At 62.4% G+C, this 17,150-nt stretch overlaps 1 protein-coding gene across 1 annotated transcript; it reads right to left on the bottom strand.

The window, feature by feature from the left end:
* Positions 1-9,168: 9,168 nt before the first annotated feature.
* MATN1 (matrilin 1) lies at positions 9,169-17,150 on the bottom strand. Its single transcript, XM_051856774.3, has 8 exons — positions 16,459-17,150; positions 14,827-15,173; positions 12,932-13,157; positions 12,304-12,429; positions 11,430-11,846; positions 10,725-10,877; positions 10,006-10,123; positions 9,169-9,223 (listed from the first exon to the last, which is right to left on the bottom strand). The coding sequence occupies exons 1-8, from the start codon at positions 17,105-17,107 to the stop codon at positions 9,169-9,171; spliced, it is 2,091 nt and encodes a 696-aa protein (XP_051712734.3). The 5' UTR covers positions 17,108-17,150.

Raw genomic sequence — 17,150 nt, 5'->3', positions numbered from 1 at the left:
CCGGTCCCCCGTCCCAAGCACGGGACTCCTTTGTAGCGTTGCCTCCTCTTGGCAGTGCACTGTCACACACTGTGTTAGAGGGCTCAGCTGCCTCTGGGGTGGGGAGCACCTGACTCACGAGTCGGCGAGAGCAGCTCTGGGCCCAGCTCTGTCACCCACCAGCCACGGCGCACCCAGCAGGCTCCTGCAACCCTCTCCACCCTGGTCTCCTCATCTGTGGATCGGAAGGATGAGCACATGCTGGGCGTGGCGAGAAGTGATCCGGCTGAGGCCTGGTCTGCATACAGTAGGTGCTCAGTAAGCATGGACCCTTAGCCTGGCAGCTGCTTTGGCCTCAACATTTCCATCTCTTTCCAGTTTGCGCCCCTATTCGGGCCTTGCCTGCACCCTTGCCCCCCAAGTCCATCCTCCATCATAACCACAGAAATGGAGGAGCCCGCCTTAGAGCACAGAGTCCGGCCTCTGAAATCCCGAGTTCAAATCCTGCTTGAGCCCCTACTCGCTGCTCAGTCTGGGCCAAGTTAGCAGAACTATCAGAACGTCGGGGCCCCCGAGGGAGCAGGGACAGCCACGTGCAGCCAGCACGTCACCCAGGGCCAACAGAGGGCCACTGGGCAGGCGCTTGCACTACGGCTGCATCCCTGCCACACTGGGAAGCCCAGAGTGTGTTCCTGGCCCCAGCTGCAGCCTGGCCCAGCCCCAGCTGCTGCAGCCATTTTGGGAATGAACCAACAGGTGGAAGCTCGCTCTCTCGCTCTCTCTCTCTCTCTCTCTCTCTAGCTTATTTGATAATTGATTATTAAATAAACGGCTGCTCTGGTTTTATGATTGTCACTGCTTCCTGAGCTCCTGCTCCATGCATGGTGCCAAAGAGCCTGGAAGCTTCTGGAAGCTTCTGGTGCTGGTTCCACTTGCACCTGCAGGTTCTCAGGAAGCATTTGGAGAATGGAAGAACGCCCTGAGGCTTCACCACATGACTTCTGTGCTCCTGTCCCAGACGTGGTCACCTCAGTGGGGTGACCCACGCAGAGCGATCCCTGCAGCCTGGCACCCTGCTCCTTTGTCACAGCCTGGTGAGCTGCAGCCTTTCCAGACCTCCAGCCTGCACGTGCCATCTGCACAGGGGACTTCAGCGCTCAGCGCCTCAGTGTCTCCAATTCCAGGTCTCCAGAGGTGGCCTCGTGCAATGACCATGATGAGAAGTGAGACCAAGAGCCAGGCAACGGCTAGACCAGAGCTTACAGTGCCAGGCTTAATTTTGCACCTCCTCTAGGTGGCAGTAGCGAGCCATTGGAGGTTCTTGTTACCGGTCTTGGAGGGGAGGGGCAGTTGCCCGAGTGAGTTTCATGGGTTCTTTTCCTCAGCTCAATATAGAGATAAAAATCTGGGAAACATTTGCAAAGAAGCCGGTACTTTTATTTGATTGGCAAGCGGCAGAAAAGCGTCCAGCCCGAGAGGAGAGCAGGCGGAGTGCCCCCGTGGGACGCTGGCTTTCAGGCCGGCCCCAGTGTTTTTAAGGCATCATTACTACCTGTTCATTGGTTCATTCTATGGGGCTGGGTAAAAGATTGCAAGCAGCCTGCAGGCATGACCTAAAACCACAAGGTCACAGGTGCAGCACAAGGAGCTACAGTGGGGGAGATACCAGCCACTGCGGGCAGCCTGCTTGTGGACGTTCCACCTACGTCTGGGTTGCCCACAGACCCCCAGGCCCACTGGCCGGCCTCAGTTCTTGAGCAGGGGTATGGCCGGATCGGCTGGGCACTGGAGGACCGTCACGCTGAAGTCAGGGCACAGGCGCACAAGGCTGGGAGGCCAGTTAGCCTGCCATGGCCCCAACTCCGCCACACTGAATCTGGCCATCAGAGAGGCTCTGGTCTGGAAGAAGCCCTAGCTCTGGAGCCAGAGCCCAGGGTTCCAGTCCTGGCCCTGCCGCTGACCACGTGATGCCTCACAGCTCACAGCCTGGCTGCCCCGTCTGTGGAACAGCTTCCCTGAGAAGGTGGGCTTGCAAGTGCATGTCCATCACTAGAACACCCAGCACCCAGGAACCCACGGTGGCACACTTGCTGCCGTGGTTAAGACACCGCGGGGACACCTGCGTCCCGCATCAGAGTGCCTGGGTTCAAGTCCCAGCTCCACTTCCAATTCCAGCACACGATGGACATAGTACCAGAGTCCCCACCACCCACACGGGAGACCCGGATGCAGTTCCAGGCGCCTGGGTCAGCCCTAGCTGTGATGGGTGTTTGGATGGATGATCTCTCTGGGTCTCTCTCTATCTCTGTGTCTCTCTGCCTTTCAAATATATATATATTTTTAATTTTACTTTTAAAGACCAGTAACTCAGGGGCCGGAGTTGTGTAATAGGTTAAGCTGCTGCCTGCAGTGCCAGCATCCCAAGTGGGTGCCGGTTTGAGTCCCACCTGCTCCACTTCTGATCCATCTCCCTGTTAATGGCCTAGGAAAGCAGTGGAGGATGGCCCAAGTGCTTGGGCCTCTGCACCCATGTGGGAGACCCAGAGGAGGATCCTGGCTCCTGGCTTCAGCCTGACCCAGCCCCCTCCGTTGTGGCCATCTGGGGAGTTAATCAGCAGGTGGAAGAACTCTCTCTCTCTCTCTCTCTCTCTCTCTCTCTCTGTCTGTAACTCTACCTTTCAAAGTGAATAATAAAATCTCTTAAAAATAAATTTGAAAATAAAAATTTGAAAAAAGCAGTAACTCAATGGCTGCCAAGCCTATGAGCAGAGAGGTCCCCTCCCCTTGTCCACAGACCCCAGTGACCCAACCGCCCCCGGCTTGCAGGCAGCTCTGCAGAGGGGCGGGTCCAGCTCAGGCGGCAGGAAGCCGAGCCGCTCCTGTCTCCTCTTGAATTAATTGCATTCGCATCTGGAACAGATGGGTTATTGGGATGCTCCACCTCCATGGCTTTTTTCAAAGAGGATTGGTTCAGGAGAGAAGTGTAATTAAAAGAGGAGACATGCAAAACAAACCCCATGGCGTACTGCGCCTTCCTCCCATCTTGTAAATCCATTCATTGGACCCCAATAGCCGATACAAACCGTAACTGAAACCTGGTAACCAACTTGCCGCGGGGCCCAGGGACTCCCACTGCAGTCCAAGGCGTCAGGAAAGAAGGGGGAAGATCTTAACTGGTTCAGTCCTGTTTATCCATGCACAATTCAGAACAGCAAAGCTGTGCGTTACACAGTAACTTGCCACCTGCCCATAAGCTGGGCTGCCCCGCTGCCCCCGGAGACCGAGTCCTGGTGCTCTTTCCTCCTCCAATTTCTTTATAACCTTCTGTGAATCAAGATCCGCAGAAGTTAGATGGAAGAGTGGGTTTGAGAGGATCGGGAGTGGATGTCAGAAGAATGGGGATGTGCTAGCGGCAGGCATTTCGGGGGTCAAAGACCCCAGGTTGAGGCCCCTGATGCTGGAGGAGCCTGACTCTGGAAGAACTAACGCCAGCCAATGCCTCGGCTTCCACCTGTCTCTGGCCCCACCCATCGGGGGTCGGGGAGGGGGGACACCAGTGGCTCCGCCCACCCAGCTTCCAGATCCTGGCATCCAATGCCAGCCCCTCCCCTTGAGGAACCACCGCCCTGCCTTCCCAGTTCTGGGAGGTTGTGCACCTGCCTCCACTCCTGGCTCAAGGGATGGGCAGTGCCCCAGACCTGGCCCGTCAGAGCCCTGCCTCGCCCTGGCCGCAGGATGGTACCAGGAGAACCACAAGATGCGATCTGAGCTGGCAAGGCGGAACTCGGTGAACCTAAAGCTCGAGGCAGGTAAGCGTGGCGCTGCCGGAGAGCCCTGCCTGAGCACGAGGCTGAGGCCATACAGTAGAGGCCACAGCCAAGGACAGACAGAGACCATGGCCTGACGACGTCTCAGTAGGCGTGGCCACTGCCGCCCAGGGCCCCAGCTTACCCACGATGGTGCCTGGCACTGAGATACAGCCACCCCCTGCCCCCGCCACCGGCGACCTTGCCTGTTCTCCACCCCACCCCCAGCTATGTTTCCCAATCTCTGCCCTGCTGGGGAATTCCTCTGGCCAGAATACTGAGAACAGGAAGCACCCCCTCCCGTCCATGGCCGTTCTGGGCACACATGACCCCTCGTGTACCATTCTTTGCTTTTGTGAAACAGCCTAAGGCTCTGCCCAAGGCCCAGATCCCAGAGCCAACGACTCAGCCTGGCCCCCGGCCCACCAGGGGCCCCAGACCCACCAGGTCGGTCTCTGACCCAGGACGTCCCCCGGCCCGCAGCCCCTCCCTGGCACGGGGCTCCGATCTGTCTCCTCACCCAGCACCTTCTCCCAGTGCAAGCCTGCTTGGCGGGGCCCTCACTCCCTGCCTGGCCCCCCAGCCCCTTCCCTGAGGATCACACCTGCCCCCTCTCTGCTCTCAGGCACTGGGTTCAGCTGCAGTCTAAACAGGACCTGCTGTAGGCCCTGCCCAGCATGAGGCTGCTGGCTGCCCAGGCGGAGGATGGGAGAAGTCTGCCGAGCACCTGCTGTGCGCCAGGGCGTGGCTATCACAGCCCAAACCCAGTTACCTGCGGTTGGGACGGAAACCCAAGAATCTCTGGGACGCCCCTATCTTGACGAGTCCCACCACTGGTAAGGATTCAAACCCAGAGCCTGTGCCAGGTCAGCTGCCCCACATGGGACCACCGCACCCCCGGATGCGTGACACATCTGCAGCTCCCCGCCTTGGTGGCGGGAGAATCTGCCCACTCAGCCTCTTGCCTTGCCACCCCACGGGGGCCTCGTGCCACCTCCAGGGCAAGCCCAAGGTCCCCGAAAAGCCACAGCTGGCACGGCCGCCCCTGAGCAGCCTGATCTTTGGCCGCCTGCTGCGCCTGGCTGCCCCGGCAGCCGCAGGGAGCTGGCCCCGGCCCTCCCAAAGACTTTGCCTTCCTGCCTCATCCCCCCAACCCTCTCCCCTAAACAGCCTTCAGACCCCACCCAGGTCCCTCTCTGCCCTGTCCCCTGCTGCCCCAGCCCCTCCCTCCTGCTGGCCCAGCTGGCTCTCCGGGCATCTTCCAGTCATGTCTGTCTCCTGGGAGACCAGGGGCCACATGAGGCCACAGGCCCAGAGCAGTGCCTGTCTCCTCCCCAGGGCCTGGTATGTGCCTGGCACTTTGGCAGTGCTTAATAAATGCTCCACGAATGAACGAATGAATGAGAAGGCACCTGCCCCTAGAGCCCCACAGCCCTCAGTCCCCTGCTCCCTTCCCCCTCCCTCCTCTCCACATTTCCCCTGATGGCTTTGCTCCCCTCTAGGTCCCTCCAGCCCGCTCCCCACAGACCCACCCCCCAGGAGCCGGCAGGACCCCCACATCCATGCCATGCCCTGCACCTGCTCCAGGTGCTCCCAGCATAGCCTCTCTGTGAGTCAGTTTACTGCCGGGGAAGCTGAGGTCAAGGGTGAAGGAATTTGAGTGGCTCCAAAGAGGGCTCCCGATGGCCCTGGTGGACATCTCCTGGCATCCCAGAGCCGGCAGCCTCCCCTGGGCCCAGCAGGTGCCCCCCGGCGCCTCGCCCTTAGTTGAACCCAGGTCCTTGAGAATATGCCAGTGCCTGTTTAGCGAATTCTCCTGGCTTATTTCTCAATCCTGGGTCATATCTCCATTTCACAGAGAAGGAGAACCAAGGCTCCCGTGAGATGAGCTAACCATGTCCAGGCTTGCCCAGCAAGAGCATGGAGACGGGGACCCGGGGGCTCGAGAGGGACTTGTCACCCTCGAACACATGCAGGAGCCACATCCCAAGGTCTTGTGTTAAACGCATCAAGGTGGGAACTGAATCCGACCCTGGCGCTTAGACGTGGGGTCTTGGGACTTAGATGAGGCCGCCAGGGGAGGGACCCTGGGATTGAATCCTTGTGGCTTCCCAGAGAGGGGCCACACAGACAGACAGACAGACCCGTGCACTCCCTGCATCTGGCCACGTGAGGCTGAGCACCACCCAGGGACTCCGCCAGCAAAAAAACCATCACCACGGGGCCCTGGGCGCTGCAGCCCCGAACCACCCAGCACAATGAGCCTCGGTTCTTGACCAGCGTAGCCTGCCTCAGCTATCTCACTGTAGTCGTAAGAAGCTCATCACATGGAGACGTGTCTGTCTGTGTCCTCCATTCCATCCCTGGTGCCCAGACCAGGCCTGGCATGGATGTGCTACAAACATTGCTCCCCGCCCTCTACACTCCGCCCACCTGAGCCCTGGCACACGCAGGCTGCCGCTGCTCAACCCAGAGAATGGCTGTGCTCCCCTTTGCCTCTGTGCAGCAGGGGGTGGGGGTGCTCATGGGCTCAGCTCCCCATGGAGGAGCGGGTGCCTTGCACAGAGCCACGGTGCACATTCTGGGATGGCTTCCCAGCAGGTAACGGGTGCCCCCCACCCACCCAGGAGGCACAGCCACAGGAGGCCAGGTGGCCACAGCATCTCAAGAGACAAGGGAGCTGTTGAGGACCTGACAGGTGTGGATGTCCCCCATGTGGTGGCCTCCTGCCCCCTGGGCCCTGTGCTGAGGGCCCCCACTCACTTCCTCATCAACCACTGCAAAGCGCTAGGGTTTCCTCCCCATGGCTGAGACTGTGGGATGCAGCAGACAGGGGAAGGGCCCTGCCAGGCACCAGGTGGCAGAGCGGGGGCACAGAGGCTGTCCTGTCACTTCCCGGAACCAAGGATGTGAACCAAGACACCCAGGCTGTCTGTCACAGGGGCAGAAGGAGGTGAAAGGGGACAGCTGAGTGAGGCCCCTCTCACAGACACTTACTCAGCCAAGTTTAACTTTACAGAAAACGTTCCCTGGGTGTTGGGATTGTCACAGGCAGGGGCCACAGCCAGGTCCAATGAAGGAGACCAGTGAACCACACCATGCAGTGAGTCAAGAGGGCTGCAAGTTCTTTGTCCCTCCCCTGCCGCAGGAAAGCACTTTGTCTCCCCAACCTTGAACCTAGACTGAATGACAGCTTCTCAGACCAAGAAGATGCAGTGAAAGCCATGTCCTGTCCTTGTGGGGGCTCGGCCCTAAGAAGCTTCTGGAAGCTCTGTGCTGCCTCATAGGCAGTCCAGTTCCCCTGCAGGGGAGCCCACGTGGAGGTCAGGAAGACCCTGAGACTATGCCTGGGCGGGGGGCCAGGACGGGGGCTGACCCAGCCTTCCAGACATCTGCAACAAGGAACCAAGATGAGTGGGCCACGCTGTGTCTTCCAGCCCCATCAGGACACAGTTGACTGCAGTCCCAGCCGACTCCACTGGGAGCAGAAGAACCACCCAGCTGAGCCCAGGCAACCCACAGAATGGGACAGTAGGAGGTGGTTTTGTGACTCTGCGTTTTGGGGCAGCTTGTTACACAGCAACAGCTCGCTGAGACACCTTGGGCAGGAAGGCCCTCAGCAGCCCCGCTCCTGAGGACAGCAGCCTCCAGGCCCCGCCTTTTATGGCACCTGGAAGAAGACAGAGACTTTCTCCGCTCCAGCACCACTGGCCCGGAAACTGGGGTCTCCATGTCTGCATTTCCGGAAGAGGGGTGCTGCCTGGCTCAGCTTGGGCCAGGTGGTCCACCCACTGACCATTCAGCAAGGGCAGGGGACAGGGATGCACTGCATTGGAATGGCTCTGGCTCCCCGCCCGCCCTGTGGGGGTGGGGGGAGCAGATAACCTCAGAAAAGAAGTACTGGCTGAGCAATCTCCGTTCAGGGGCTGTAACAAGGAGCCTCCAGAGACAGCCAGGAACCCTCCCCCAGGGCCTGGCACAGAGAAAGGGAGGCTGGGGGAGAGGGGGAGGCTAGGAGGAGGTCTTAGGGTTGGGAGTGGGCAGCGGCCGTGTCTCAGGTGCCTGTCCTGAGGCAGCTCCAGGGTGTGGTCAGGGTTAAGCCGCCTCCCTGAACCGCCTCTGAGGAGGTCTCTGGGGGTGATCTCAGCTTCCTGCAAAAGCCTTTCACACGCGCAGGTTTAAGTGTAGGGGTAGCACCAAAACTGCTCCGTGCCGGGAGACGCCTCCGAAGCCACTGCGGCTCCCACTCTGAGCAGCGCTGCTCCACAAGGACCTGAGGGCTAGGGGGGAGGTTCTCAGGGTGTGGCTGGCGTTCCCTGCAGTGGGGCTGCCACCTAGAGTGATGGGGATGCAGTGACATCACAGATACACGAGGTAACAGCAGAGAGGACCCCAGCAGGGGTGTGGGCGGCGCCCCTCGGGCCAGTCCAGGCTCAGGCCAGAGCCCTCCCGCCACCTCAGTCGGCTGCCCCACAGCCCCCACATCCAGAGAAGAGGCACAAACCCGGCCACATCCTGAACCTGCCCTGGGATGGGTGTGACCGTGAGTCCCCAGAGGGCGGGGACTGTGTCTGCCTCGTAGGCCAGCATCGCCACCCTGCCCGACATGGGCTAGGCTGGGGGATTTGACGCCTGAGTGAACGAGCGAGTGAATGAATGAACAAGGGAGTCCCATCTGGTGCCCCTGCCCTGTGTCTCTGACATCGCCTCCCTGTGATGTCCTGCAGGCCTGTCCCTCCAGCTGTCCCCCCACTGCATCACTCAGACACTCAGTTTTCCCTTCTGCAAAGTGGGTATGATTCAAAGCTGTCCTGGGTGCAGATCCTGGGAGGAGGAAACAAGGCCGCCTTCGCCCATCCTTTGTCTTGTGCCCCAATAACCACGATGCCCCAAGCCCCCACTCAGGCTCAAGTTAAATCACATTTAATCATTTGTCACCAGGGGATAGAGAAATCAAAAGAGAGATTCACAGCACGTGGAGTCAAGAAAGGGTTAACTAAAAAAATAGGAATATATTAAGCTTTTGATAGGAAAAAATTGCAAATGCAGTCCCTGTCCCACTCACCCCTGGGGTCTCACTGGTACACACACGTTCCCGCTCCCAGACATACACCCATGCTCACACTCACACATGCACACACGTGTGCACACACACACACACACAAGCTCCCAATGCTGTCACACACTCCAACAGGTACACACGGACCCCCCGCCCCCCCAACTCCCAAGCTGGCAGGGTGGCAGAGGCTGGGGTGGCGGCTGATACTTCCAGGGCCCCACACACGGAAATGGCCAAGCTAGACTACACTCGAGGCTTCAGGGGGCACACACAGGACTCGCGAAGCCAGGCTCGGGCTGGAGAGGCAGGGAGGCTGCAGCAGGCCTAGACGATTCTGTTCTCCAAGACAGCCAGCCGCTTGCTCACAACTTCCAGTGCGCTGGGAGTTAAGGACAGGTGCAGGTGGCCACAGCGGGGCCAGGAGGGGGCAGCCCTGGACCTGGACCCCACTTCCCCTCAGAGGAAACAAACTCTCTTCCAGAGCATTCTCACTCGCCCCCCCCCCCCCAGCGCAGGTGTACCCCTCTATCGAAACCGATCCACTTGCTGTGCTCAGAGAGGTACTTCCCCAAAACTACAGCCAGTGCCCGAGGGCCCTGGTGTCTGCGGCAACCCCGCCGGCGCCCCCCGCCTTGTCCTGGCTCAGCCAGGGGAGCTGCCAGGGCCCAGCCCCTCCTCTGAGCGGAGGCTGGTGTCAGTCTATTGCCTCCGAGAAACGGGACCCACGGGCCCTCGGGTCCACCCGGCCTGTGGGTGCGTCCAGCCCCCAGCAGGGGTCAGGCATGTCCAGCCCATGGGCTGTGCGAGGCCCATGAGCCCACTGGGTGTGGCTCTGCCAAGGCAACCGCAGGTGCGATTGAAAATTCAGTACATCATGGCAGGTTCATTTTTAAGCTGGTAATTCTGTGCAGTCCAGAATGATGTCATAAATATGCACGTGGCCCTTGGCAAAGAACAAGCCTCCCTACGCCTGCTCTACGCCTTGGCTTCTGCCTCAGTTTCTCCATGGACCCTTTAGGAGCCTCTGCCTCAGCGGGGTATGTCCCAATGCTGGCACCAGCCCATCTGGCCAGAATCCAACGCCCCCCCTCCACCTTGCCTGTCCCGTAGCCCATGCCCCCCTAAGCTGCTCCCTCCCCCCACCAGGGTCCGTGCCCCCACCCCTGGGCCGCCCGCAGAGGCTGCTGGGAAAGGATATGTTTCCTGGTGAGAGCCTGCAGCAGCCCGTCCACTGTGGCCTGGAACTTCATGATGGACTGGCAGGCACACGGGTCTTCCTCTGCAGTGGACAAGAGAAAGCAGCTTGGAGGGGCTGCTCAGAGTGCGGGGGACTGCTCTCTGTCTGGGGGCCAGGACCAGGGGGACTGGCAGCAGGGAGGGGCGGAGACACCAGAGCCCCGCGGAGCACCTACTACTCGCAGGACACCGCTGGGGGCCACTGTGTCACCAAGGAGACGCCTCGCCCATCCGTCATCTCATCTGACGCATGAAGACACCAGGAAGGGAAACAACCCCTCCCTGGCCATCGGTGCCAGCGAAGATGCCAATGCAGGCTCGGCTGCCTCCGGAGCCGGTGCTCTGCCACCACCGGGGAGCACCAGCCCCCCCACTCATGACCAGTTGCTCCACCCCTCCGCCCTTGGTTTTCCCATCTGTAAAACGGGGGCAATGTGTTCCTACCAACTAGGAGAGAATGGTGTGATGTTTGGAGTGGGAACCGCCGTGTGTGTAGCCAGCCTCTGTATTATTTGTCTGCTGGAAGTCAAACCGAGCTGGCCAGCCCGCCTCCCCAGGGCGCCCCGGCCCTTGCTTTCCCCACCCACACCCTTGGAGCCCGGCGCACCTGCCCCCTCCGTGGATGCCAGTCCCGCCTCACTCACCCACGCAGATCCTCTTCTGCAGCTTCTTGCCGATCTGGGTGATGGTCTTAAAGTCAGCCGTGTAGAAGTAGTGCTCCGCCACGGGCTCCGAGGCGATCTCCCGGAGCTCGTCCTCCACCGCGTTGCCCACGCCCACGGCAAACATCTTAAAGCCTGCGGGAAGAACCCGGTGAGTAAGCTGGCGGGCAGGCGGGGGGCGGAGCATCTAGGCGCAAACACAACACCTGTGCCCCTGGTGGCCACCGCTGGAATTGCAGGCCCAGTGCCTGCGGTGGGGACTAGGAGGCAGCGACACCATGTGTCAGACCCTGTATGGACCCCCGTGCTGGCAGCTTCGTGCTGCGGGCTTGGTGGACCCTCAAAACCATACATCTGGTGGTTATGGCTTGTCTCACTTAATCGGAGCTGAAACTGAGGCTGGGGCTCGCCCCATGGTGGGGCTGCCCTGCAACAGCTGATGTACTCTTGGGGACCAACATTCCCAACTGGAAAGATCCTAGGCCTGTCCTCCAGAATGACCACCGGAACAAGCCCCTGTCTCCTCTGGGGTCCCAGCTTTGTCACCAGCCTAAGAGAGAGCTGGACTAGCCAACCCGCTCTCCCGCGTCAGATGCACCTGCTACGGCCCTGATCAGAAGACGCTGGGATCAACCACGGGTGGTCTGTGCTCACTGTGCCCCTGGGCATCCTTGGTGCGGCACCTACCGAGGTCTTTGGCCTTCTTGGCAGCATCGTTAATGTAGTCCTGGCTCCGGCCATCCGTGAAGACGATGCCCACCTTCTGGGCGCCGGGCCTGGCCCCACTGGAGACCGTGAAGGAATTGTCGATGAGGTACTTGAGGGCGGCGCCGGTCATGGTGCCCTTCTCCATGTAGGACATGTTCCGCACGGCCGCCTTGATGTCCTTCTTGGTGTGGAAGCGGCCCAGCGGGAACTCCTGGCGGACGGAGCTCGAGTACTGCACCAGCCCCACCTGCGCCAGCCGGTCCGACACGTCCAGCGTGTCCACGATCTGGTTGATGAATTTCTTCACCAGTTCAAAGTTCTCCGGCCGCACGCTCTTGGACCCATCAATGAGGAAGACCAGATCGGTGGCTGAGCTGCCGCCGCCGCCACTGCAGACTGGGGGGAGGGGGAGGAGGGGGGGACGCAGGATGACGCGTAAGGGCGGGGCCATCCATCCCGGCCCCCGGCAGGCCGCCGCCTCACCCCTGGCTCTGACGAGGACCGTGCGATTTTGTCCCAGATCTCCCTCTATAGAGCCGCGGGACCAGTCCCATCTCACAGCGCTGGAAACTGAAGTTCCAACAGCTACCGCCCGAGTCACACGGCTCAGACGCGGTGGCACTGAGATTTGAACTCAAGACCGTGGGCTTCCTTGCACACGCTAGCCCCACTGTGATGCAAGGAGCCAGGGCTCAGGGCAGCCCGGCCTGCAGACACGGAATCCGCGAAAGCCTCTGTCTGCTCTGGGCCAGAGACACAGAGCAGGGAGGCTCAGAAGAGCGAGTGGCCCAGCCCCATCCGGTCCCCTCCTCAGCCTCCCTGGGCTTGCTGGCCCCGGGTGCGGCCCACTGACCGTTGCAGGTCTTGCCGTCGCTGTTCAGCGTGAAGCCGTCGCGGCAGGCACAGGTGTAGGAGCCCGGGGAGCTGACGCACACCTGCTCACAGTCGTGATCGCCCGTGGCACACAGGTCTGACACCACTGCGGGGAGAACAGGGGCGCAGGTCTCAGAGGCTCAGCCAGGACGCCCTCCCCGACAGGGGCACCAGGCACACCCAGGAAATCCGAGACCCTCCACTGGGTAGAGCGCAGCCCCCCTGCCCCAGCTCCCGGCCCAGCTGAGAAATGAGCTCACGAGGCTGATGAGGAAAATTTTAAATCCCATCGAAAAGGGAAAGGCCACGGGGGCAGCGTTTTAAATGTCCGGGTCACTGTTGTACCCCGGATGTCTTAAATAGCACGCAGCACGTAGAAGACGCCTAACACACACTCGTTAAACGCCGTGGACATAGCGTATACCTCCACCATACACTCTGCTGAGACCTATCAGTCCCCGCCCCCGCCCTGGCCCCGCCCATCCCTGGCCCCGCCCCGGGCCCGCCCCGACCGGTTCTTATGCTCCGCCCCCTCCCTGGCCCCGCCCCCTCCCGTCGCGGACGCCCTCGGCCTTCGCACTCCCTCCTCGCCGGCCGCCGCCGCGCACCGCAAAAGGCCTCCCGGAACTTCTTGGATAGCTTCTCGATGACGCTGTAGCTCTCCACGTAGTCCACGTGCTCGTCCTGCGGCTCGCTGGCGATCTGCCGCAACGTCGCCTTGTCCACGCGGCCGCCCACGCCGATGGCGAACAGCTCGACGCCGCTGGCCCGGGCCCGCTCAGACACGTCCCGCACGCTGTCCTGCGGCCTCCCGTCCGTCACCACGATGACCACCTGCGGCACCGGCGGCGCGTGAGAGGCCGGCCCTCGGACGTTGCCCCCGGGGGAAGCCCCGCGGGACGGCGGCCGGAGAGGCGGAGGGACCTGCCGGCCGGCCGTGCAGGTGCGGGGGGCCGCAGGGGTCCGGCCGCGAGGACGGGCCCGGACGGGCCTGGGTGACTAGGCGGAGGCATTTCCACGCCGGACGCGGAGCCCGGGAGTCTCCCCCTCCCTCAGCCAGAGGACGGTCTGGTGTCTCCCCGCGCGGCGGGAGGCTGCGGGGAACCCGACTGGCCCTGGACTTCCCGCAGGACCGAACCGGGAGCTCCCAGCGTCGTGCAGTTCTTCATGCGGCCACCGGAGGGCGGCAGAGACTAACGAATGGGGCTGCCTCCCCGCCCTGTCCTGCAGCACCACGCCCACCGGGAGGCCCAGGAACCAACCCGCGGAAGATGCCGCCCTTTGCTCCCTCCTCTCCGGGGAGGAAACGTGCCGCGTCTGCGCCCTCCCCCGAGGCTCCTGTGTTCTGTTCCTCCGCTGAGGCTCATCGCGGGGCTCTGGTTCCTCCTTCAACCCCCGAGACGCACTCCGCTCGGGTCCCCAGGGCACTGACAACCTCGCTGTGACTGGTCACACTGCCTGAGCCACTGTCCTGGAGCCGCAGCCCGGGATGATACTGCCCGTGTCCTCTGTCGCATCCTCCCCTGCAGGAGCTCTGACCTCACTCCCCCCACCCCCAGGCCGATGCCCTGAGCTGGGAGGACCCTGCTGGCAGAGACGTGCCAGCCACACCCCTATCGCCTCGTCCCTCTCCGTCCTTTGGGACCAGCTGGGCTCACTCAGCTGTGCGGTCCGGCACCTCCTCCTGGGCCTTGTGAGCAACCTCACGGGAGCCCCGGCCACCCGCCTCGGCGTTTCTTTAGGGGTGGCAGTGGCTGGCATTTACTCTGCTGACTGCGTTATCACTTCCGCCCCGGATTAGCTGGGCGAGTTGCTTAGGTGCACCATGCCTCGGTTTCCTTGTCTGTAAGTTGGGGACGCCACCTCCCAGAAGACTTGTGTTGACTCGTCCGCGCGTACTCAAGACTGGGGACGGGTGAGGCTGTCCCCTGGCTGGGGCCCTGGGAAGGCACATGGTGACTCCGCAGGCCCAGGGTGCTGCGATGGGGGACCACGGCGGGGGGGGGGGGGACACCTGACCCGGCCTCAGAGGCCTGGTGCTGAGTACCCAATGTGAGTAAAACCCTCAGCCACCGCTGGCTGTGGCACTGGGGACCCATGGCTGCCCCTCCCAGCGCCCCCACCCTCAAAGGACTTAAACGGCAGCTAGCCATGTCGCGGGAGCACTTTGTCGTCCGTCCGCGGTCCTCGCCGCGGAACTCTGGGAAGGGGTCATCGCGGATCCGGTTCTGTGCCCGGGGCGATGGAGGCAGCGCCATGGTGCACGGCTGTGGGCGGAGCCCTCGCTCTGGCCAGGCGGGCTGGGCTGCCAAGGTCAGTTACACCGAGATGGTCCAGCGCTCGCAGGCTGTGAGCTGGAGTCAGGGCTGGGCCAAGGTGAGCGCAGCGGCCATCTCTGACTAAGGACCTTAGACGCGCCCTCTGCAGAAGGTCCACCTCGCTGAATGGCGCTAGAGCTGCGAGCATGCGCAGAAGGGGGCGAGGGGGGTTGCTGTGCGCCTACCTTGCTGATGCCTGGGGACGTGACGCGGCCACCCTCGGCGTCGCTCAAGGCCTTGGTGATGGCGAACTGGATGGCCAGGCCCGTCATGGTGCCGGTGGCCAGCGGCCGGATGCGGCGCACGGCCTGCAGCAGGGCGGCCTTGGAGCCGTGAGCCCGCAGCGGGAACTCTTGCCTCACTGCGCTGGCGTAGTTGACCACGCCCACCCGGGTGGCGTTGGGCCCCACGTCCAGAGACTCGATGACCTGGGACAGGAACACCTTCACCTTTTCAAACTCCACGGGCCGGACGCTGCGAGAGCTGTCGACCACAAACACCAGATCCGTGGGCCGCGTCCGGCAGAGCTGTCCTGGGAGAGGCGCGGGGGAGGGATGGGGGGAGACAGCGAAGAGGAGGGGGCAAGGTCAAAAGAGCCGCCATGGGTGCAGTCGGCCGTGGACTTGAGCTGAGCTGGGCGTGGCCTCTGGGGCTAGCACGCCAAAGCCTCCGGGCCCAGCCCGTTGCGGGGACAGAGCCAGGGGCCAGTCCTGGCCTTGAGCGACTCGCGCCACCTCTCACGATCCTCGGCTGCATGGTGACCTGCGAATCCCTTTTCCCCAGGAGCCCTCGAGGTGGGCACAGGTGCAGGCCAGAGGCCCGCACGGGGCTGGTGTCCAGGGGTCCCTGCCAGACTTGCTGCCAGAGATGAGGGCGGCTGTGCTCGCTGGGCAGGCGGGCACTGCCCAGGGCAGGGTGGGCCCTCCAGCGGTGGAGTGCCCGCCACGAGCACACCCCACGTGAGCCGGCTGGTGTCCAAAAACGGAAAAGGAGCAGCCTGACCAGGTGGGCCCCAACACACCCCCAAGCAGCCATGTCTCTGCAGACCCCCAGCTGTGGGAAGTTCACAGAGGTAGAGTGAGGCAGGCCTGGGTTCAAATCCTGACTCGGCTGCTTCCAGAGCCGTGGACAGGTCGCTGCGTCTTTCGGAACCTCTATGTTCTCATCTGCCCAATGGGGAAAAGGAAGCCTGCAGGTGACACTGTCACCGGCTCAGCCCCTCCCCCTTCTGACGCTGAGACCAAGCAGAGCAGGGCAGCTCCAGATGAGGCTGCAAAGTTGGAAACAAGGTGTGCAGAGCCGCCCCCACCCCCAGTGCTGGTGCCCCAGGCTGGGACCCCCTCTCAGAGTTCCTCCAGAGACTGTGGGAGTAGCCATACTTGTAGCTAAGGGAGGGAGGGAGAGCAGATCAGGAGCCTGGAGGCACCGGGGCTGAGTGGTGGCAGGCCCCGCCCTCCCCAGCCTCATTGTCCCCAGCTGCACAGGCAGAGCTGGGCATTGTAGGGTCCAGTGCCCAAGGCTGAAACTCTGGGCTGGCGCAGCCCCTAGAAACCCATGCTCTGGGCCCCCAGCTCCGTGCTCGCTCAGCCTGCGTGTGGCAGCTCCAGATGTCCCGGCTCTGTGACGGCAGCTGCCGCAGAAGGCCCCGGAGGCTTAAGGAGCCCCCTGCCCAACCCCGACCCCCATCAGCATCACGGTCTCCTGTCTGCTCCTGCGCCTGCCCCCGCCCCTCCCCATCTTGGGTCCCACGTAACCTCTGCCCATTGGGCGATCAGGACCACTCGGCCAGTGTCTCCCGCCTCACACAAGCCCCTCACCTCTGGCCTGGGGGACGAGGCCAAGGCCGCCTGTGGCCTGGAGCAGCAGCGGCAGCGTGCAGAGCAAGAGGCTGGAGCGGCACAGGAGCCTCATGGTTGTGGCAGCGAGGGCAGCAGGCGGCACGGTTGTGGGGGGCCAGCAGGGTCCCAGCCTTATCAACCTCCCTGCCCAGGCGCCCCCCCCCACTGACGTGGGGGCAGCGCTGGGGGCGGGGCCCTGCTGAATGGAGGTGTGTGTGCCTGCAGAGGGAGGGAGCACTCCCCGGCCTGGGCCCCTGCCACCACAAGGGCTCCTTTGCCTGCAGAAGCAACCAGAGCCACAGCTGGAATTCAGGAAGTCTCGGGTGGGTGGGGTGGCTCCCCCAGGGGCTGGAGCCCAGGCAGACTTGAAGCTGCCACCCCAGCCCAGCGGTCCCTGCGTCCAGTGGCCTTGCCCCAGCCCTGCCCTGCACCTTGGTCTTACACCCAAACCCTCTCCTCTCCCCCGGAATTCAACCTCAGTTTCCACATTAAACACACGTCCCCTCCTCGGTCTCCACCCGTGCCTTGCTCCGCAGGTACTGGCCAGGCCTCTGCACGTGCAGGGCACCTGCCGGGGCGACCCGTCCTCTTGCCGGCTCTGCCTGGCAGAAGGGGTCATGACTGCCATGGACACGTTCACCCCGGGTATGTGCAGGACACGCAGGAGGGTG

Source organism: Oryctolagus cuniculus, chromosome 7 (genome assembly GCF_051225735.1).
Source record: "Oryctolagus cuniculus isolate XC-2025 breed Fujian yellow rabbit chromosome 7, ASM5122573v1, whole genome shotgun sequence".
Lineage (NCBI taxonomy): Eukaryota > Metazoa > Chordata > Mammalia > Lagomorpha > Leporidae > Oryctolagus > Oryctolagus cuniculus.
The sequence above is the reverse complement of the archived record's forward strand: the minus strand, read 5'-3'. Positions and strand labels throughout refer to the sequence as shown.

Excerpts from the sequence above, each read along its gene's own strand:
- MATN1 (XM_051856774.3), bottom strand. The coding sequence starts at position 17,107 with ATGGCAGTCATGACCCCTTCTGCCAGGCAGAGCCGGCAAGAGGACGGG. Across the intron at positions 12,430-12,931 it reads GTTCCGGGAGGCCTTTTGCG|TGGTGTCAGACCTGTGTGCC; the intron begins GTGCGCGGCGGC and ends TTCTCCCCGCAG. Across the intron at positions 10,878-11,429 it reads CAAGAAGGCCAAAGACCTCG|GCTTTAAGATGTTTGCCGTG; the intron begins GTAGGTGCCGCA and ends TTCTTCCCGCAG.